Raw genomic sequence first — 23,257 nt, 5'->3', positions numbered from 1 at the left:
TTTTTTTTGTGTTTGCTTATACAAGAGGCCCATACCGGTCCATTTTGTTTCATTTGCACACCCAAGTTAAATTAATCCTAAGGATTTCACTCACTGTGGTACCTCATGTGTTAATTGGATTATGTAGGATCCTCGCTCTACACTCAGGAGTTAAATGAACCGTAATGATTTCACTGTGTACTTTTGTACGTGTATCGTAGATTATGTAGAGATTAGCATTTTGCACCAGCAGTTAAACTTTGCTTCAGTCAATTGAGTCGTTTTCAATGGAGCAGCAACAACAACCAGGCAGTGTGGAAGCTGTAAACATCCCCGACTGGAAGCTGTCCATCAACAAAGCTTTCAGTCTGGTGTTTGCTGCTGCCGACTGCACCAAAGCTCCAAGGAAACAGGCTTAAACAGCCGTCTGTCTGTGCAGTTCAACACTTCAGTCTGTGATTGATTGTTTCTTTTGTGTGTTTGAAAATGTCCCCAGTATCTCATAATCCATTCCGAACTCCAATTGTCTGGCTTGGGTTCTATGTAAGTAAGGAACACGGTATGCAGTGTCTCTGTCCCCCACCCCCCCCAATTACATAATATACAAATTTGTTACAAGTAAAATGCGTGTAAAATGCCAACATTTGACTTGCGTGAAAGTATATTGGAATCAATATATACCTACAGTACAAATACTAACGTTTGTCAAAATTGTTAAACTACCATTAAGCATCATGATGCGTTGAGTTTGTAGGCAAAGCACAAGTTAGGGTTTACTGGTAAATCAATGCATTATCTACATCTGAAATGTTACAACTTAAGTTTTAAAAGTGTAGTGAAGTCAAAAGTACAATATGTCAATACTCTTGATATATCTTGAGATGGAGTAGAAGTATAAAGTACATACACAATAAATTAAACTAAAGTAGTTGCTTTTTTCAGTTTGCACCATCACTGCAAGTAAGAAGGAATGTATGTGTAGCTTAACCTTCAATGGCCTCTATCCTAATCCTCATCACAACAATTATTCAGACTAGTTGGTGTAAACATCCTACACTCAGCTGTAATTACTTGCAGCAGAGGCTGAGAGAAGGTTGTTTACTTTAACTGGCTGAAAGTGACACGTTATCAGACAGTCTGAGGAAAATATCAAGAGCAGCCCATGAAATAACTGACATGTTCCTGTGGCTCATATTGATTCTGAGCTGTCTGCTCCATCTTGACACTTCCTGTTTGATGGGGGAACAAACCCAGACTGCAGAGGACCAAAATGATGTCTCTCGAATGTTGCAATGCTGACATGTTTTTCTTCTTTGATATAGTTTGTTGCATTTTCAGACAGCCTGTAAAATATGAGAGTATTATTTTAACATCAAAAGTGGGATTTTTTTTTATTGGCACACCAATGTACGATCGCTCGTAGCGCATTTCGGCCTTCATCAGAGCATGCATTTCAGCCTCGTAGCCGAAACGTGTAAGCGTTAGTTTGTTGTTGTGTGCCAATAAAGAAAATCACACCCGTGTGAAGTAAGTGGTGCAACTCCGTGTGGGGCTCCCCAGGGGGTCCCCGGAACCTCCAGACCCGCATGAATGCACCCAGGGTGCCGGCCCGGTTCCGGCGAGCCGCCCCGCGTCCGAAACGGAAGAGAAATGACAGTTACCATGTAGGGGTCCCCAGGAGGTCCCTGTACTGTACTGATACACCTGAAATCCTCATATTGTGTGTGTGTGTGTGTGTGTGTGTGTGTGTGTGTGTGTGTGTGTGTGTGTGTGTGTGTGTGTGTGTGTGTGTGTGTGTGTGTGTGTGTGTGTGTGTGTGTGTGTGTGTGTGTGTGTGTGTGTGTGTGTGTGTGTGTGTGTGTGTGTGTGTGTGTGTGTGTGTGTGTGTGTGTGTGTGTGTGTGTGTGTGTGTGTGTGTGTGTGTGTGTGTGTGTGTGTGTGTGTGTGTGTGTGTGTGTGTGTGTGTGTGTGTGTGTGTGTGGGGGGGGCTGCACAACAGTGACACTTGGTTTTGAAAACCAACCCCAAATGCAATTTCCGTGCTCACACAGGCAGGCAGGCACACACAAAGCTACTTAAGGAAGTGGTTGCACCACTTAAGTGGAAATGTGTGTACTTTCTCCTCCATTGAAAATGTGCTACTTTTTTTTTATTATTTTCCAATTCCTACACTTTTTTTAGCATGTCATGAGGAATTTAAAATCAGGAAAATGGATAATGCTATTGTCTTTCTCAATCAAATCTGTCTGTTCCACTGTTTGCTCTATGATGTCCAGTATAAGTGTAGCAAGTATTGTGCCATAAGTAATGTGTTCATTATTTGTAACCAAATAAACGCTTCAAAACATCCCAATCTCTTTTTTTTTTAATGAAATTGTGTAGTTAGTTGTGTAGTGTGAAAATCTAAGTGCTACTTTGGTAATGCCAAAGTTTGCCAGTAGATGTCAGCCATGTGCTTCAATTTAGTTAACAGCATGATGCATTGATTTGATTCGACAATCGACATAGGAACTTTTAATTGGCTGTGCTATTTAAACTTTAATGTAGGGCCAAGTTATATAAAAGCGAGAGGGCAAATCATTTTTTTCTCAACACCTATATTTATCACTTCCTTAATCAGGTACAATGTTGAAGACCTTTAGAAATTGATATATTAATTTATTTTTAGGCAATTTCCATATATATATATATATATATATTACACACACAATGTGCTTGGGATGTTAATAAATAACGAATTGTTTACTGCAAACGATGTAACTGTATTGTGGTTGGTAGAAGAACAAAGTGAACAGTAACTTGCTATGCCTAGCAAACATTTGTTCCACATTTTATAACCCAAACTTTCTGAATCGGTTAAATAGACATTCCCTTGTAAAATCACTGTGTACAATATCGCCTTATCTGCAGTTCCTATTAGGGTGAATGTATTGATCATTTCGAATACAGAGTCCTCTCGAGTACAGTTTGGAGGATATATACTGTATAAATCTCATAAGGCAGCCATGAACAACAATCCCTCAGAAAGGCCAGCTTCATTCGGCAACCCCCCACTCACCCACACATCTTCTTTTTGGCCTTTTTAGTGGCCTGGCCGGCCCGGCATGCAATGCAGCTACATTTCCCATATAGTGCAGCACTATGAGAACAAATAGCCTGCAGGCTTTTGTCTATCCATATATTTCATAGATAAAAACAAGTGGAAAGTACAATTCAATATAGTTTTGTGGATATATTTTCACCTAGTGTTCGCCCCATGAATGGATTATGGACTGGGCCTGGGGTCAGTGCCTATATCTGGGGTTCTGGACTGTGTGGCCGGTTGACAACCTACTAAAATGTATTGGTTAGGTTAGGCTATATAGCCTACATTTACTATAGGTGCAGATGCAAACATCTGCCACATCAATATTTAAAGTATAGTTTTTAGTTATAGTCTTTGGAACGAAGTCTATATCTGAGTAAAACCATCTATAGGACCACATTTAATATAAATGCATTAGAACTAGACATTTTCATTATTATTCTTTAATAATAGTCAAATGGTAAAAAATAATTTCATTCATATTAAGCCACATTTACATGGATACGTTAAATGGTCATTGTCCACTAGGTGATGGTGCCACATGGTTATTTTGCTGAGGATGTATGCCTTCTATGCGAAATCAGCTCATTGACAACAATGTATAATGTAATGTAGGCTATGTATCAATGCATGGACAAAAAAACTGCCATATCTTAAAAAAAAAAAAAAAAAAAAAAAAATGAATAGATGAAATAATAAATAAATATAAAAATAAATAAATGTAGTTATTTATGTGACAATTTACAAATGTATTTATGTAGGCTATATATTTAAAGAGAAGGTGTGACACCAACCAGGACAGAACCAATTGTGCTTCAATTTCCAATTAATTCATTGATTGAACATTAAGACTTGTTTACATCATGGTCCTCCAATTTCAATTCATCAAAACATTTAAAGACATCTATGAAACAATACAAAATTGCTGTACTCTTTCGTCAACCCTAAACTATTCCAGCCTATCAAAATGGGCAGGGGTGAGGTGGGTTCTGGGAGTAAGGCCAAGTAGCCTGACCAGTTTGTTTTGGGATGTCTGGAGCCTTGTTTTAAGGGCCTTTGAGGTGCTGTGGTACCATGAGGTACATGCATAGTCGAAAAAACCTTGTATATGAGGGCTCCCCCACTCTACTCAGTTCCAATTTTCATTTTCACTTAGGCCGATATCCTGGCTGTGTCTGAGTTCTCTCACGTGCCACACACACACACACACACACACACACACAGGGTGAGGGTCCGTCCTCACACCATGGGCCCCATGGTAGCATGGCCTCACTCTGTCCCAAGTACTGGGTCATATGACTTGTTCTAGTATATCTAGCATTGTTGGTAAACAACGCCATCCTGTGGATAAATGTACTTGATGTGGACCTAGGTAGGCCTGGGCCCATACAAAAAAACACACTTTTATAAAGCTGCTTTTATCCCCTAAATGTTTTAACCCATTATGTCCTACTGCATTTCTGTATATTGCCTGTTTTATCCTCTGTATAATTACCTATTGTTGTTTATGGTGTGTATTGTTTCGTTTTTATTCTTTGTGAAGCACTTTGTAACTTTGTTTCGAAAGGTGCTATATAAATAAAGGTTTATTATTATTATTAAAAAAAAAGAGAGAGTCCCTGTGTGCGTGCATAGATTTGATCGGATGACTGACACTATCATGTGCTTGTGTTTTTATATTTGCTGTTTCTAGAATGTGGCAGATTTGTTTTTCTTCTCCCCAGGAAATTGGGTCTTTGTTTATGATTAAATACAAACAAGAAGGTCTCTGAGAGTACGTTTTTGGAAGGAAGTCGGCAGTCCCTGGAGGAAGCTACAACAGTTGTATCCTGAGTGGTCAGGATCAGTTCCCCTTATATTACTGGGCCAATAGCCATGGTTCACATGACACTGATTGATTGATTGATTAATTGATTGATTGATTGAAGTATTTATTAACAGTATGCATAATGGGTACATTTCAAACGAAAGCACAACTCAATACAAAAACTGTTACTGTGGACGACACCATAAAGCATTACACTTGTTTACAATAGGGTCCACCATTTTCAATTCATCAAAACATTTAGAGACGTACAAATATACACTTATATATATATATATATCACACCTGTGTGAAGTGAGGGGCGCTAATATATTAAAGTCTAACTCATGTTGCATGATTAGGTGTGATGATAATGTATTGGCATTGCTTGGAGCTAAATTAATTTAGTCCCTTGTTTGTGCCGAATCTGGGTTGCACATGGTTTGTTGAACTCCCTCTGGTGTTGTGGGTGTGGACTTCGTTGACATTAAGTATTTAGACAGGTATATGGGTATCTTGGTGGTGTAGCGAAGCTTGTGGACCAGACCCATTGCAAGATGCTGTACTCTGTCGTCATTGTCAACCCTAAGGCATTCCAGCCTGTCAAAATGGGCAGGGGTGAGGTGGGTTCGGGGAGTGAGGCCAAGTAGTAACCTGACCAGTTTGTTTTGGGAAGTCTGGAGCCTTGTTTTAAGGGCCTTTGAGGTGCTGTGGTACCAAGAGGTGCATGCATATAAGTCGAAAAAACCTTGTACAAGGGCTCCTGTCAGGTCTTCAAGGTGTTTTTGTTGACCAGTGAGGAGATCCTGTATACATGGAATCGTGTTCTTTGGTTGACCTTTTTGATTACGTTGGTGGCCATTCTATCACCGGAAAGATTTTCCTCCAAGATGGAGGTATAGTAATTTCATCTTTTCGTGTGATAATATTGTCACCCACTCGTACTTCACGAGCGTCTTATCCAATCATGACAGCCATGTTCCAGGACTACTGGGCCAACAAACTCCACAACAGGCCTTGATTGATTGATTGAAAATTATATTTCACAGCTACAGGTCAATACAAAAACTGCTACTTGAGGATAGAACCAGAAAAGCACTCAAGACTTGTTTACATAGTGGGGTAATACCCCAATATGTAAAGTTTGTAAACTATAGCCTACTTATTTTCAATTCATCAAATTATGATCCATATCAGATTGTGGAATACTACATGATCGAAGACATCCAATGTCATAATTGTAGTTTTTGACCAATGGATTTTCATTGATTATTTGTGCCCCATGTTGTCTGCTCACTCTGCTCGCATGCTATGAGGTTTTGGAATTTAGAAGCGAGTTGAAACAGTTGAAAACCTATAGCCTACTAGTATAGTACTGACTGAAGTGTGCGTGCACGTGCAGTACGTGCGATGCGCTCACTTCATGGTCGTTTGAATTAGTTTATTTGGGAGTTAGGAGAGTGTTGGAGGATGAAATGTCTTGTAACTTGTAGCTGCAGCAGCTCCCAGACACTACTCCATATTTTGAGGACATTGAAGGGGGAAATAAGATAAGTATTATTATTATTTTTTTTAAAGATAAAAAAGAAAAAGATATATATGCCTACGCTATAATACCAAACGGTGTCCATTGTGTTTCCCTTTGGAAAAGAGATATTTCATTCCCTGATAAAAGGTTCAAAAATGTAGGCCGCCTAGGCGACTGAGGTCGGACATGATAACGTCATCATTGTGTAACGAGAGAGAGAGAGCGAGCGAGCGAGAGATCTTTCGCATCGTCACCGCTCTGCTGCTTGTCTTGAAACAAAGACGCCGTTTGTCTTCGGGGCTCATAATCTCATTCAAGACAAGAAAAGACAATATTTCCTGTTTCAACAACAAACAAAAAAGGTGAGTTTGGGTTCATTCTCTCGTTATTATTTGGGCTTCAACTGTTTTAATTGTCGTCAGGAATCAGGATGATGAATCATGATGCAGATGCACTGCGACCCGCACCTGCTTGTCTCACAATGAAGGGAAATAAACGTGCACATTGCACAGCACACTTAATGATTAAATAGGTTTTATTTCTCATTAAGGAACACAACTAGTAGGCTATTGCCTACTGTGACATCCTAGAAATAGACAAGGCCAACGCCTCCATCTGTAGCTGTAGCCTACAATACAACCGCTCATTTAATAATACTAGAAATGTTAATTTGCATAACCTACACAGCTGTCGGCTACAGATAATTGTGAAAAGAAAAAAAATGCATGGCACATTTTAAATTAAATACTCCCATCGTACGAGGATGTCGCTCGTCAAAACTGCTATTAGCCTATATGCATTGCTATTCTTGATATAGTTTGTAAATAGGTTATTTTTTCTTGGAAGAGATAACGTGGGAATAGCCTAGCCTAAAAATGAGCTAGGCGATGCGGCGAGAGAGATATATGACCCAGTTACTATAAGTAGCCTGTCCACTGCTGGTCAGTTGACTGTCATAAAAATAACACGATGACCGTCACCAACGGTTACGTGTGAGACTGAACTGACCCGGTCGGTGTGATGTTCTGCTCTCCTTTCTGCTGTTTGGGCGTTTACCTCCGTGTAACACCATAAATGGTGACCACCAAGAAGAGAGCTATTACCCTTTCTACATATTCTCGTTTGTTTTATTTAATCATTTTCCCATGGGAATAAACAAATTGCTTTCGATAGTCCGACTTTTCAGGATTTCATAGCTAAATTGCAAATGTTAAACAAAAAAATATTGATTGTTTTTGACCTGGCTGCAACGAGTCACATAATTCTATAGGTAACCAACTTCAGTGGAACACCATACCGGCATACCGTAAATGCCTGTCATGTGGTATGCATGGTAGGTGTTTTAAATGTAGAATGTTAAGTAGAAAAATGTGATATTTTGATTACTTTATTCGCCACCATACCAAGAAGAAACAAGTTAACAACATCCTTACATTACAATGCTCCTGACATAAAAATCAAGACAAACATACAAAGTATAAATACCCCTTTACTCAAGAAATCAATCAATGAAATAAAAGAATGGAGATAATGACACTAACATTCAGAACAGCCTCATTGCAATGATCTATTCTATTCCATATCAAATTAATTTCTGAAGTAAATCAATCTGCCAGAAAGGTGTGAATAGTAATACTAAATTGATGAAGTTGGAAACAATTAGGGTAAAAGACTTGACTGTCCAATTATAAATATAATGTTAGACTGTGGTCCATCAATCAAGAACCACAGTCAGACTCAGAACTCTACTGATATTGTTGACTCCATGGCCTTTCCTCTAGCAACACCCTTAGGACTTTTCCACTTAAACAAACAAAAGATATCTCACAATCTAATAGGCTGATTGTCGTCATGGAAATTGCTAAGCTCATGCTTCCTCCTTGGAAGATGACCAGTATTGACCACATTAGCACACTCCAGTGCTATTCTTAGGCCAAAATAAAAATGTCTAAATGTAGGACCTTACTCTTCATGTGACCACCGCGCTCTGACTATAGGTGCGCTGCCTTCATCAGTCACTGTTGAAGGCTGACATTAATTTCATCAGTCACTGATGAAGGCTGGATAGCCGAAACGTTTGTCCCTGTTCAAATATGAAATAAACTATTTGAACTGAAGTCTTGGTGTGCGCGACCCACTACCGTTATTTTAAATGTAGGACCTTTACATTTATTATGGGCGACTGTGGCTCAGGAGGTAGAGCAGGTCGTCCAATGATCCATGGGTCGGCGGTTCGAATCCCGGCTCCTCCTGTCTACATGTCGAAGTGTCCTTGGGCAAGACACTGAACCTCAAATTGCTCCCGATGTGCTGGTTGGTACCTTGCATGGCTTCCGCCGCAATCGGTGTATGAATATGTGTGTGAATGGGTGAATGTAATGCACAATCTATGTAAAGCGCCTTGGATAAAGGCGCTATATAAATGCACCATTTACCATTTATTCCTGTTTATTTACATTTCAGACATAAAACAAAATGCTGGAGAAGTCCAACAGCCAGTATGATTCCTTCCTGTTCTGGAGGCCGCCCCTCCCTGCCTTGGACCTGTCGGAACTGGAGGAGAAGAAGGACAGCAAGTTAACCATGAAGGGCATCCAGAGAAAGGATAAGAAGACCTGCTCTCAAACCAGGAACCTCCTGGTTGAAGAAGTAAGCGAACAAAAGGATGTTGGTATTTTCAGTATAACTGTTATTTGGTGATAGATACGATGTTTTACCCCGAGGGCCTGTTGTAATTTCTATATGGACCCTCGGTCGGTCTGGCTCTGAACAGGCTGGTAGTGTGTGTGTAGGCTGGGTGGTAGTGCTGCCAAGGAATATTCCATATTCGAATGAATATTCAAATGTAAAAAATAAAAGAATAATCAAATATTTTAAATTAAGGTTCTGGCAAGACTGTGCCACGTAAACTAAAACATTATACAAGAATTAGGCTATTAAGATAATTATGAATCATTCATTTGATCTCGCAAGACTCAAGAGAGTGCATTTCTCAGCACCAACCACGGCCCATACAGGACCGGACCATATAGATAAAGAAAGAGAAAGTTTTACAGCATATTATTCTGCAATATTCATATCTTATTCATATTAAAATCATATACATTCGACATTCAAAATCATTCGAAAATTGTTTGAATACATGTGGTGTTTTAAAAGGAATATTCAAATATCATTTTTGGCCAATTCTGGCAGCCCTACTGGGTGGTGTGTGATAATCCAGTTGGCCCGGGAGAACCAATGATGAGACAGAGGCAGTATCACACCATAGATTCACAAAGTGTATTAGACAAGACAGGGAATATATATATATATATATATATATATATATATAGTGCTGGATCATAGAAACGAGACAGTAAGATATGAAGATGCGCGACATAGGAACGTGGCATGATGATGCTGATGCTACACGGTGTGAGAGTGCTCTGTTACCACGCTGATGCTACACGGTGTGAGAGTGCTCTGTTACCACGCTGATGCTACACGGTGTGAGAGTGCTCTGTTACCACGCTGATGCTACACGGTGTGAGAGTGCTCTGTTACCACGCTGATGCTACACGGTGTGAGAGTGCTCTGTTTATCCTGAGGTCAGGGGGCAAATACACACACAGAGATTACCCACTACCCAAAGCTTTGATCTTCTAATCATTCCACCGTACAATGAAAGGCAGAACTCAGTGTTACCGATTAGCCCTAGCCCGGCATATATTTATTGATTACATGGGGGCATTCCCCTGAAATGAATAAGAACAGCACTTGAATATGAATAACATGATATATGACCTGTTATATTGCGAATCAGATTCGCTCCATATCAGCTCGTCGGTCGGGGCCCCTGGAAGCAGGACAGAAGGCTTGTTCTGTCATGGAGAATTCTGACGTGTCTTCCCTTTCTCAGACCCTATATAGAAAATCTGTCTCTCCCTCTGTGACCTTGCTGGCTCGCAGCTAGTGTGTACACTCTTGTAAGTAACGGTACTTACTGATAAAGGTCACTTTTATACCACCAATGCGCAAGGTTGACCTCACGATGTACAAGGCTAGCCTTACTGTCGGCATACCAGGCGGACCTTATGGGTGCCACCTAACAGGATGCCTCACATAACAAGACAGTACAATGCAGACAGAGAAACTGTCGGGCACAATGCAAGCTGCACTGTAACTTATTATATGAAGTACACTGTATCAAGTTCAGTACACAGACTTACTTAGCTGTATTTGGCATGAATCATAACAGGGCCTGTTTCACAAAGGGAGAATCAAGACAAATCTAGTTTTGACCACGCCTACTCAGAAGATGGGATTTTAGTGTCTTTGTGAATTGAAGGCTGCCATAATGAACATACCTTAATTTTCAAACCTCCTGAGTTGTGTGTGTAGATATATGAACTATATTCTGATGTGTCTCCCCTTCAGGCTGAACTGTCGGAGTATTCGTCCTTTAACTATTGGAAGGCTCCCATTGCCAACATTGGGTCTCTGCTGGAAGATCTTCTGCTGTAGAACTCAACCATCACTCCTTTCTGGCTGGAGACCTTGTTTGGATCAAATGACAACGGCCTTCTGTTGAGGATCTGCGCTAGATCTGTGGTTATGACCCGTTTCCCAAAATATTCTTGGCACTTAGGCACTTCTTTGTTGCATTGTTTGCAAATGGAGCTGTTCTGAACCCAAGCCCCATAAAACATTGTGAAAGATATCATTTTTGGTCTACCGGAAATAAACATATAATTATTTATAATGAAGGTTAAAGTAACATATGTGACACTGAAAGACTTCAGGACAGGTTTGACATTGTCTCTGGAAAATAGTTAATTACCCCTTTTGAATGGACTTTTCAATTAAAATAGTAGTGTATGGCATACATACACAGTATATGCCTCCCTGCCCATATTGGTCCATTTGTTTTAGATCGTTAACCTAGATCAATTATACTACACAATCCAAGTGTGTGCCTAAAGCCTTATTTAGGGTAGTAGGGTCACACATGTGTCTGAAGGAGAGACGTGCCAATCAGCCATGTTGTCTTGCATGTTGTGTACAGCTCCGGTTTTCTGCTGTGTAGTTCATTTGACATGCATTGGTTAAGACTCAAGTGGTTGTCTCACTGAGAGAAACCTGCGAAATGCGGTGTCAACCACACGTTTCTTTCCTATTGGTTTATGTCCGGTTGTGAACAATGTTGAACTCCACGTGTTGAACGTTACCGCACCCAAACTTTTGCTCCCATTATAGAATGGAAGCGAACATGCGCTGAAGCTTCTCGTGCGTGTGTATGACCGTGTTGCTTGCCTAAAATAGCACACATTTTCAGCTTGTTGATTGGATATTTTATGTGCCAACACTGGACGAGTATAAATTAATCATAACTAATGGAAGCTAACATTCAATATTTTAATCAAAGCTCAGATTCAAACACTCTACAGGGATGTGATTGGTTGAGCATACAACCATCCAGGTTTAACTTTTTTCATTTTTACAAACAAATCTCATCTTTCAACATTGACTGATGCACAGGATGTGACTATAATGCAACTGGTCACTGAAGTTGTGTACCAGCATTTACAATATAATGTTCACATATACTTGTTGGTTTGTATGTAAAGGTTAGGTAACCCTTGGATGAGTTAAAAACGAGTTATAAATTATCTTTGACAGTATAATCACTGTCTCTGAGCTCCAAACTGCCTTGGTGAATGTTAGTTTTGTAGCAAATGCGTTCACCCATCTTGTCATGGTCAGATGTGTGGTTTATTCAACGCCATTGACAGGATTTAAAGTTCATCATGAACAGCTCAAAGAGAGACAAATCTTTTTATTCTTTACTTTGTCTTCCTAGTTTTTCAGTCTTGCACATGTGTGGTTTGGCGATAAGATCTTTATTGCATGTTGGGCGCATTTAAACCTGGATTTGAAGCTTTACATTATCAGAACTACCGGTATGCTAAACGACATACATTTGTCCATTAACCTCTTTTCCCCCTCATTCCTTAGTTGCCTTGTTTTCCCCCTCATTCCTTTAGTTGCCTTGTTTTCCCCCTCATTCCTTTAGTTGCCTTGTTTTACGTGTACTGAGCCACCTTTCCTCAGGCACATTCCAAGAGTATATTTATTTATTTAACATGCTGCTGTGTTAATTTAATCATGAGCAGGCCTCAAAACTGCTGCAATGGCTTAAATCACAACATGTATATTTCACCTGTGTGACAATTTCCCCTTTTGGTCACTTCTGTTTTTCATGAATTGAGTTTGTCTGGAGATATTTTTGAATGTTAAAGGCCTGATTAATTGTGGTGACTTATATCCAACTTTGGCTTGTGGGGTTCCCATAAAGTGCAGCATTTCTGACTGTTACATTTTGTGCTGTCATTACAGGATAGCTAGGAGAGGACATGATGGGAATAATGTTAACACTGAACTTTAATAGAAACGAAGCAAAACAAACTGGATATGTTGTTCAGTGTTGACACTGGAGGGAAGTATGTTAACGTTTTAAACTGTGATTGTGTGATATTGCACACAGTGGGAGAGAATGAATCATGCATAGGTTATCAACTCATGTCATCATGACCTGTCTGGAATAAAATTAAATCCTAAGTACTTGGTTTGGCTCATGTTTATTGAAGTGAATGTATGTGATGTTTAGAGTCCAACTAATATATTTTTTGCAGCCAATGTTTCCCAATTTCACCATTTTAAATGTTTAAAAATAGCCAGTCTACAAACTCGATGTGTATACGCATTGTGAGCTTGCACATAGATTTAAAATATTGTCAAGGACCTGATTTGGTCACAATTGAGCTGGAATTACTTCTTAACTTGGCTTATTACATGGCTTGGTTGAATGCTTGATTCTGATTGGTCAATCGCTGAATTCAGTGGTCTGTTATTTCAGGATAATGACCGCTCCATAACAGACCGATGCCTAACCAAAGCCCCGGAGCACCTGCTGCACCCCGCTTGATTTACTGCCGTTTCCAACATGACAGCCATGTAAACACACACAGTCATTTACAGCTAAACATTGCTCTCAAAAATGTTTTTGAAAACATTTGAGCGAGAAATGGACGAAGCAGTACCCGAAAATGGATTCTATTTGATCAACTCACTTCCATCTTTTCCCGACAGTGCTGCAGCTGGGCAGATGTGGCCAGCAGAATACTTTCATTACCACATCCGCAAGGAAATTCCTCGTTTTGTTGTGTTTGGGTCAATTTATAAATGTATGTATGAAGTAGCCATGTAATAAGCGGGATGTCTGCCTAGGTGGTCATTGTCAGGATATAATTCACCTCGGTGAATCAGTGAATTAGGCAGACATTACATAAAGCACATTTGAGTAAATAAATCACAAGCAATTCAACTCAAAATTAATTTTTATTTCCAGCTTCAACTGTGGTAAGCTCAATTTGAAAAGTCTTAACCAATGGCCTGAAAAGATCAACGTAATGCCCTTAGCCCTTCCAAAAGTACAATTGTTATCACTACTACTACTGTATGTTACAATGAAAGACTGCACTTTGAGCACGAGCACTTTATGAGCATGTTAAAATAAAGGAAAAAAATATTTTTCTCAGTTTAAGGAGTTTTACTTCTATTTTCTATACGGTGAGCGAGTCTTTTCCTGTCAAAAGTTTCCCTTATGTTACAATGAATGTAAATGGAGTCAACTAAACAAAAATGTCCTGAATAGGCCCGGGCGGTTAGCTCAACCGTCTGGGCACCTAGGCTGCCAAGCCAGCCGGACGGCGTGCCGCGGGCTTGACTCCCGAGCCTGTGTCATTCCCCATCTCTCTCTCCCCCTTTCCTGTCAAACTACTGTAATCTATCAATGAAGGCAAAAAGCCCCCAAAAATATCTAAAAAATAATAATAATTTCCTTTCAATTTACTAAAGTTAAAAGCAAGTCTGCTTTGCCTAAATGCAACACTAGATTGTATAGGATCCTACACATCCTTTTAACGTACAGTGACAGCTTTGCCTTTGACCACTAGAGAATGCCCAGTGGAACCCTACTTTGAGAATGACACAGCCAATGATTGGTATCAGAATATAGAGCCATTTAACACATCATTGTATCAGTCATGACTCATGATAACAAATCATGATCTCTGGTCAGTCGTTTGTGTTCATCCTTATAGCAAACATGAAGAAAGACAATCATAACTGACCTCAGGTTATAAATTGTGTTCAGGATCATGAATGATACAATCATTAATAGAGATGGGCTGGTCTCAGGTCAGCCTTTTGTTTTTAGTTACTTGAACTGCAGTGGTAACTGCATCTAATCTGAAGTCAGTCTGCTTGTGTTCGACTTCAGACAATCAGTCTCACTGGTCCCAGGTCAGCCGCTGAGTGAGCGAGCGAGCGCATCGCCGTAGTCGTGTCCTCGCGCTGTGCTGTGCCCGCCCACGGGGAGGTTAAAACAGATTTGGTTTCCACCTCCGGTGTCGCACTGCTGGCTGCCATCTTTGTACCTGGAAAATAATAAACAAAACGAAAACATTCGTGACATTTTTAACATTATCACCTCATTAAACCCACGGTTTGACGCGTTAAAAAAGGGAACGTGGACTCACCGCCTCGTGGCTGGAGAACAACGGCCGGAGGAGGTAAGAAACTCCCGTGTGGGGGTCTAGCTGGAAGCTAACCGCATGCTAACATGATAGTTAGCCGGTTTGGTATGTTGTTGCGATGTAGTTGCTCGCCAAAAATAACAGATTGACAAGCTCACGATGGGTCGCGATGCAACCCGCCGTCTCCTTGTAGAGCTGTTCCCTTTTGGCGAGCGACACTGGGGCTTTTTACCCCGACGAGCCTGCATTCTCTCCGGGGCGGCGTGGTGGCGCCGACCCCGTGCATTCGACAAAAAATACGCACTTTCACCCGAAAACAGTGTCGACCTGACGCTTGTTCAAGCCAATTACACTGGGAAACGTGTTATTTTGGTCGAGCAAAGTTCCACAAAATGACTTCTAGCTGTTTGTTAGCACGTTAGCATTAGCATCGAACCCAAGAGCGAGAAGTGCAACAACAAACCCCCAGAAGCCCCGCGTCTCTTGCGGCCCACGTCTCTCGCTCCGGGATAAAATGTGCTTGTATGGGTTAAATAGTCAAATTAAAACACCCGACATTAAACAAATATATGTTAATTAAACCTAAACGTCCACCAAAGACAATTTGTCGTGGTGTGTGAAGACAAGAAAGCCTCATTAACCGGATGTGGAAGTAGTAGCGTAAAATAGGACATTTCTTGTTCTGACTTCCCCCGGAAAACCCAACAACTTAATATCAAACAGTTTCCTGTTTGATTCCTGTAAATGCTTTGGAGAAGTTTGACTTCAGAACATTTTATTTTGTGTGTTTTTATTTTATTTGATATAATTATTAGCGGTTGAACGCGCCACATGGCGGGGTCTGTCCTCGACGAGGCCAGTAGTAAAATGGCTTCTCGTCTTCCATGAAAATATGTCTGTTGGTGTCGCAATCACAACAATAAATAATATAAATGTAATATAAAGAAAAGATCCTCAATGAGGGCTGTCAGTGGTGGAAATTTAATTGTGGACATTTACACAAAGCTTTTAAGTAGTTTTTATGTACGCTATGAGTATTTTGCTGATACTTCTCCAATACACCTCAGAGACAAATGTACTTTTTACTCCACTATTATTTACCAGTTACTTTGCAAATGTATTTAAAAAAATCACACCCGTGTGAAGTGAGGGGCACTAATATATTAAAGTCTAACTCATAACTCATGCTATGATTAGGTCATGTAATGGTGATGTAAAACAAACTTTGTTGACGTAAATTTTCCCTTCATTGTCAATGGCGTTTTTAAAACAAACATTGAACCTGTATATAGGGCATGGTTGGTAGTGCTGTCGCCTCACATTGATTACTGTTACTAAGTAGGCTATAACATCTTTATGCTGTGACAGTATAAACTATGTTAGTCATGTTGTGTCATGGTCATGTGATGTGTCTTTTCTTAGATGTCGTTGGTGGATTTGGGGAAGCGTCTTCTAGAAGCAGCTCGTAGAGGACAGGACGATGAGGTCCGAAACCTCATGGCCAATGGAGCACCTTTCACAACTGACTGGGTACGATATATTTTACTATGAAAACTTGTCAAACCTGTCCGTCAGTCAGGACATATATGGTTGTCTGAACATCATGCCTCGTGAGATCACGCCTTGTGACACTCCATATATGATGACATGGAGAGGACTGGATCCTCACCTAGATCTGCATATATGGAGCCCTAACCCTAACCACACCAAAGGGTCACCATGCAACTCCTTGGGTCCAAACGGTTGCAAGGAGTTAACGCTAAAACCGTCTTGACCCTTTGGTGTGGTTTGGGCCATTGAATTCCATGCGTTGAATCACTAGGGTCAACTTGGGTCAACGTGCAACAAGACATATCACACCGCAGGGACAACGCTAAAACCGTCTTGACCCTTTGGTGTGGTTAGGGCTTAAGATCTCCATATATGGAGCTGACCTGTTCTGACATTCCATATGTTGACCTTCCCCACCCGTCCTTCCTCTTCGATGTCTCCCTTTTCACTGATACCTGTCTATTCAAACTCCAGACATGCCCGCCCAAAGTTATTATTGCAGCTGCGCCCGGCAGCCAGCGAAAACTAGAGTTCTCAACAGGCCCGAAAATTAAGCCACTCAAGACACTGCCCCCGCTGCCACCCTTAGATCTCCATATATGGAGCTGACCTGAACTTCTGACATTCCATATGTTGATCTGACCTCAGCAAATCCTGTACAATCAAGAGACGCTCCATATATGGCCAGTACAGAATTAATTCCATATGTTGATCTGACCCGCCCATGCCAAAGCGCCAGCGCTCGCCCAGCAGTCTGCCGTCACCCAGGTGCAGTGCACACAAGGTCGCATCTCGCCCCTCAGGGCGTCTTACTGGTTATTAATATTATTATTATTATTACCGTATTATTATTTATGTCACCACTGACTGGGTATGATCAGGTTTTGTGCGTTAATTTAATGTTATTTGTTGAAGCTTTATGCCCTTGATTTCGTATGAAATATTTGATAGAAATTCTCTCCTCTCTAGTTGGGAACCTCTCCCCTCCATCTTGCGGCCCAGCATGGTCATTACTCTACAGCTGATGTACTGCTAAGAGCAGGCGTCAGCAGGGACGCCCGGACCAAGGTAGACCGGACCCCTCTGCATATGGCTGCTTCAGCAGGACACAGCGTCATCGTAGAGCTGCTGGTCAGGGTAGGTCAATGGGTTGTGTGTGTGTGTGTGATGTCATATTGACCTAGTGAGGATTGAATTAAATGACAATCCTACATTAATGAGCTGAAGGCAGCCAACTGACCCAAGAGATCCATCCCTTGGTCCATCCCTTGGTCCTCAACTCTCTCCTTCATCCCGCAATATTCCCTCTTATTACTTACATTCTTGCCTCTCCCTCTCTCATTCTTTGCCCCTCTACCTTCATCCCCATCTTGGGGGACAGCCCTGTCCTCTCTCTCTCTCTCTCTCTCTCTCTCTCTCTCTCTATCTCTCTCTCTCTCTCTCTCTCTCTCTCTCTTAAAATACATTTAAGCTTTATTTACGGGACAATAAAATGTGTTGATAAAGCAGGTGTTTTTTAGATTTAGCTTTTTCTTTTAATTGATTTATATTTAATTGTATTCATATGCGATCTAACCAACAGTCTATTATTGTGTAGTCAAATGTCTGTCTCTCTGTGTGTGTCTATGTCCATGCAGAGCGGTGCTGACATCAATGCTAAAGACATGTTGAAGATGACCGCTCTCCACTGGTCAGCTCAGCATGGTCACCAGAAAGTTGTAGAGATGCTGTTGAAGCACGGAGCCGACGTTCATGCTCTCAGCAAGTTTGATAAGACACCGTTTGACATCGCAATGGACACGCAACATTCTGAACTGATGTTAATGCTTCAGGTAACAACAAGAACACCACAATAGAATGACAAACAGTAAGCCATGTCATCACACAACAAAATGAGTCCTTGCTCTTATGTACCTGCTGTACACAAGACCATAACCATAAAGATAAACAAACATTGAGACTGTACCCGCAAGTGCTGGTTGTATGTGATCAAACCGCAGCAGATTGCAAAAACCTGTTGAGTGCCGGTTTTGGTTCATTCAATGTGCTGTGTGTAGACTGGTGAGGCACTCCCGAGGAAGATGCTGGCAAGTGAAGCCTAAAATCTATACAATGTTCTGTCGCACGTGCAGAAAACGGCAGACCTACAAGCTCACAGCGCAGAGTGGATGCGCTGCATTTTTAGCTTGTAGGTTTGCTATGCTCAGCTATTCTCAGCATGTGCGACAGAGCACAAATTAGGTTTGAGTGGCCGCTGCGCGAGATGCAGTGCCGTGGTCAACCACCTGATCCCTAAACAGAGATCATCCCATTGTTCTATTGTGATCAGATCAATAATATAGTGTGGCAAAAATAAGCCCTGTGTCTACTGTATATGTTGTTGCCATGTTGACATTGCAAAATGTTTGTGTCTAGGAGGGCATGCAGAATCAGGTGAACGTGAACATAAGCAACCATTCTCAACCTCAGTTCATCATCCAGGGAATCAACTGTAATCAACTACAATTGTCTGACCTCCTAAACAAGACAGGTACACACACACACACACACACATATATATTACACACACACACACATACACTGTACTATGTACTCTGTGTGTGTATATACATTTACTGTGTGCATGTATGTACATTGTACAGTATATATTTACTGTGTGTCTACACACAGGTGAGTCAGAGGATGCAATAGCAGTCAACTCTTTGGATTCCAACAACATCCAGCACAACATCCAGGTCAACGAGCAAGGTCAGAGGGTCATCACCATCGTAACGGATCAGCACGGAAACCTGCAGACCACCGGGGGAGTTGGACAACCGTTCTTTGTTACCATGCAACACGGACAACAGAGTATGACTGACACACACACACACACACACACACACACACACACACTGTAAAATATATATATATATATATATATATATATATATATATATATATGTGGTATATTAGTAGTGGTATAATAAAGTTTATTGTATTTTTCAGTGCTGGCAGTTCCAACCAACCAGGTGACAGAGGAGGTGGTGGAGGATGAGCCTCAGCCTCCGCCACCCAGGAAGAGGAAGTTGGAGACGACAGCCAATCACCATGACTCAGACACGGTATGTGGTGTCATAATACATGTATTATTATTATAGTCTCCCTGGAGCCAGACTTTTGATAAACTCACAAGTTACAACACGGAGACAGTCTGCAATGGAAGCACTGAAAATGAGTAGGGAGTAAAGTGGATGTTAGTATTACTATAACTACTATAAGTAGTTATTGATGAATCAAATCTTGGTCCTCGAAATTAAGAAGTTTGAGAACCTCGCGAAATACTTCTTTAACGTGTCATTTAACCGTCTATTTATTGATACACCTATAATTTTGGCTTACCACATATTAAACTCGGTCGATCGGCAGCTCCATGTTCGACTGGCCTTCCCTTCAGCCACAATGCATTGGAAAACACAAAGGTGGGGGCTGAGGCATTTCTTGCCCTTTTTATGCATATTCCATTTCAGAACAAAGAAACCATGTTTAGTGGTTTAATAGCAACTCCCCGTGACCGCGCGATTAACATATTAATGCTTCTAAAGACTCTTAGTTAGTGACTGCTCCGACACGTACTGTTTTTGAGAGGCGGGTCTTCGTCTCCACTGTAATTCAATGAAAGTGGATGGTTTGCGTACCGTGAACTATCGCCAGAGGGCGCTAGCGTTCTATGAGTTAACGCTCATCTTCTCTTCTCAGGACTCCCTCCAGCGTCAGCTGCAGGAGGCCAACCGTAAGGCTCAGGAGTATCGTCAGCAGTTCCTCAGGAAGGAGCAGGAGGCGGAGCAGTACCGCATCAAACTGGAGGCCATAACGCACTCCAACGCCACGCACACCAACGGAACCGCGGCGCTCGCCAACGGCGAGATGGAGGAGGTGGTGGTGGGAGGAGAGGACGGGGATGAGGAGGAGGAGGTGGTGGGGGAGATGGTCGAGGAGACGGAAGGAGAGATGGTGGTCTTACAGGAAGGAGGGATCATCATGGAGGGAATGGAGGGTCAAGTGACTCTAGTGGAGACAGAGACCACGGACGTCAGCTCCTAACGGTGTTGTGGTGGGGAGAAGAGTGTCAGCCTGGGCACACCTGAACTTCCATGCGCGGCCAAAAGAAGCCGTCTGCCGGGGTCTCTTCCGGGGTTTTAGACAGCTGGTGGATGGAAATGAAGCTCCACCCATGCGGCAGAATGCCGCTGGGGCAAGCTTTTCCGGGAATCTGGCCGACGTGGCATTCTGCCGCATGGGTGGAGCTTCATTTCCATCCACCAGCTGTCCCGGAACCCGGAAGAGACCCCGGCAGACGGCTTCTTTTGGCCGTGCATGGAATCTTAGGTCTGCTTACACCCTGTGTGGGAAAGAAGAGAGAAGAATGTAGGATGAAAACGACAGATGTCATAACTAAGAAAGATAAAGAGAGGAATGGGTGAAGAGAGAGAGAGAGAGAGAAAGATGCAGAGATGGATGTGAAGAGGAACGTAGGAATGCAGAGTTTTGGGGGTGGGGAGGAGATCAGTGAGTCTCAACCTTTTTCCATTTCAAAGACCCCCCCCCCCTAGTTTGATATGCATTAGCCCACACCAGACCCTCATGAATAGCATTTCTATGTCTCTGGGACCCCAGTCTACACTGTTGATTTGATTGTACAACTTGAATCTTATGGGTCCTTGGTTGGTTCCATTTGTAGTTTTGTACACTCAGAGATGTAGTCCCCCCCCCTGACCTGACATTGAGGAACAGTGGGCTAGATGACAATGAATGAACAGATTGAAGGAGAGAGGGATTAGGTTGGTTTTGTTTTAATGTGAAAAGTTGAAACTGCAGAATGAGTGTATGAAGGAGAAAGAAGAGTAGAGCTTTAAAGAGTTGGGGTTGTTTTTTACTCTAATGGCAGTTTGGACTGAATAAACATCCCGCCTGGGTCGACCGAAACCGAAACCAGAGTCCCCGTCTACGAGCCTCGGCCGGGACGTTTGTGACAAGTGAAAGGGTGATGAAAAGACTCTGGGAAGAGAAAGCAACAGAGCGGATTGTGAATCTGAAAACGAGGGATTGGTCGTCCTCCCATTTTCATACCATTTACCACCACCACCACTTCCTGTTGGGTTTGTCTTTACCGAATTTACTTTTAACAGATTTAAACGGACAACCTGACGGCTTCTTCCTCTGCTGCCGTTAGTGGCTTTCATATATACAGTATATACATTTTGCTTCCAGTTTTCCCATTTAGCTTTCTTAAAGCTGCAATCCCAAACGGTCCATACCATAACCAGGATTTGAACCCTGATCCCCTGCGTGAGCGCCACCATGTCTACTGCTGAGCTGTGAGCTGCATGTAATACAGAAAGCCTGTTTTGACTTTAAAGGAGAATTCCATAGTTCCAGGCTATGGGGTATTGTGCTAATTAATTAATTGTGCTTATTTCTATCGCTCAATCTTTTTTTTTTGTATATATCCTCTCTTCATAATGTAAATAGTATCCCAAGCGGCACACTTTACTACTTATTTCGATGGAAATAAGCGAATTAGCACAAAAACCCAACCCCCATTGAGGGCTTATGGTAGGGCAAATGCACTTTTGCACAAAATAACACCTGGACCTCTTTGGTGGGGACGTAGCAACTACAAATAAAGGTAAGAAAGCCTTCTAGCATGGAATTCTCCTTTAAATTGAGGATACATTTGTTCTTGAGCTTCATGCAAGTTCACTTGTCAACCAGTAGGTGTACTACCTAAATGTCTCGATTTGGTGGACCAAATTGAACCAACACAGTTTTTGGTTATATGGTATTAACCACTTGAACCCTGGCGTCCCTATTCTGGGACACCAAGTCAACAATGGCAGAGCTATCATAAAGATTATACATACATAATACAATACAAGGTTAAATCAAGTAAAAGAAAATCAATTAAAAGCAACATTCCCATCTTCCAAAAGTTATCTCTCAAAATCCCGGTCTCCCTCTACAGGGCTAGACGGCACACAGTGACCCCTATGTGATGGATCATGTTAGTGGGGCAGTTGAAAAGATGCCAAGAAGAGATTTGTTGGCAAACACTTGTTTATGTGAAAAAGAAAAGTCCTCACAGAAATATAATGATGAGAAACCTTTCTTGTGAAGACCTTTAGCCATTCCCTTCTTCAAGGCCTAAAACTCAGCCATGGTAACATATTCTACCATACAGATTTATCAAAAAAATAATGCTTAATGCACTAAATCAATAATTTATTTTAGTTACGGATTGCAGCTTTGAGTGAGTCTAACGCAGTCTGTGGAGTGCAACGCCAAAAGTTTGTTCTCAAGTTAATATGTTTATTAATGTTTCATGGAACTCTCCTTCTGTGAAGTCATTGTTGGAACGTTGCGTATGCAAACGCCATAACATGATCAACTCTACAGGAGTGACGAATGTTCAACACGACATCACCTGGTCACGCCTCACATCCATCCATCCATCCTTCAGTTGGATCAGGGAGCTGTGAGTTGAGTCTGATTGTTATTTTTTATAAACTCTGCATCAAAGCAAACCTTTTTATGTACATATAAAGTTGTATTTTTCTAATTGTATCTTTGATGCTTCTTGGGAAGGGGGCTTGGTGGGTGCCTGTGTTGATATGAAATATAAATTCTTGTTTTGTTTTTTGGTAATTAATGTCTCTTGTCTTTTGTAATGGACTTCTCAAGATATGGATTTA

General features: G+C 41.5%; 2 protein-coding genes across 4 annotated transcripts; both read left to right on the top strand.

Moving 5' to 3' along the window:
- Window positions 1-6,559: 6,559 nt before the first annotated feature.
- On the top strand, window positions 6,560-12,996 carry mllt11 (MLLT11 transcription factor 7 cofactor). Of its 2 annotated transcripts, XR_013791780.1 has the most exons (4): window positions 6,560-6,758; window positions 8,860-9,045; window positions 10,816-12,392; window positions 12,423-12,996. XR_013791780.1 is itself a non-coding variant. In XM_079523219.1 (3 exons), the coding sequence occupies exons 2-3, from the start codon at window positions 8,872-8,874 to the stop codon at window positions 10,900-10,902; spliced, it is 261 nt and encodes an 86-aa protein (XP_079379345.1). In that variant the 5' UTR covers window positions 6,560-6,758; window positions 8,860-8,871; the 3' UTR covers window positions 10,903-12,996. The 2 variants fall into 2 exon arrangements, 1 of the variants encoding a protein (XP_079379345.1); XM_079523219.1 differs by having other exon boundaries at window positions 10,816-12,996.
- A 1,847-nt stretch (window positions 12,997-14,843) lies between these two features.
- Window positions 14,844-23,210, top strand: LOC306938600 (GA-binding protein subunit beta-2-like). 2 transcript variants are annotated; one of them, XM_079522859.1, is made up of 9 exons: window positions 14,846-15,011; window positions 16,398-16,505; window positions 17,496-17,663; window positions 18,164-18,358; window positions 18,942-19,056; window positions 19,197-19,376; window positions 19,515-19,630; window positions 20,265-20,441; window positions 20,517-23,210. In XM_079522859.1, exons 2-9 carry the CDS (start codon window positions 16,398-16,400, stop codon window positions 20,607-20,609), a joined length of 1,152 nt encoding a protein of 383 aa, XP_079378985.1. In that variant the 5' UTR covers window positions 14,846-15,011; the 3' UTR covers window positions 20,610-23,210. The 2 variants fall into 2 exon arrangements, with proteins under 2 accessions (XP_079378984.1, XP_079378985.1); XM_079522858.1 differs by having other exon boundaries at window positions 14,844-15,011; window positions 20,265-23,210.
- The last annotated feature ends 47 nt before the right edge of the window (window positions 23,211-23,257 follow it).

Source organism: Electrona antarctica (assembly GCF_951216825.1).
Source record: "Electrona antarctica genome assembly, chromosome: 15".
In the NCBI taxonomy this organism is placed as follows: Eukaryota; Metazoa; Chordata; class Actinopteri; order Myctophiformes; family Myctophidae; genus Electrona; species Electrona antarctica.
This window is presented reverse-complemented; position numbering and strand designations above follow the sequence as displayed.

Bases quoted from the DNA above. Each gene is read 5' to 3' on its own strand.
- mllt11 (XM_079523219.1), top strand. From the start codon at position 8,872: ATGCTGGAGAAGTCCAACAGCCAGTATGATTCCTTCCTGTTCTGGAGG. The intron at 9,046-10,815 runs GTAAGCGAACAA...TCTCCCCTTCAG, and splicing joins GGAACCTCCTGGTTGAAGAA to GCTGAACTGTCGGAGTATTC.
- LOC306938600 (XM_079522858.1), top strand. From the start codon at position 16,398: ATGTCGTTGGTGGATTTGGGGAAGCGTCTTCTAGAAGCAGCTCGTAGA. The intron at 18,359-18,941 runs GTAACAACAAGA...GTTTGTGTCTAG, and splicing joins AACTGATGTTAATGCTTCAG to GAGGGCATGCAGAATCAGGT. The intron at 19,057-19,196 runs GTACACACACAC...GTCTACACACAG, and splicing joins TGACCTCCTAAACAAGACAG to GTGAGTCAGAGGATGCAATA.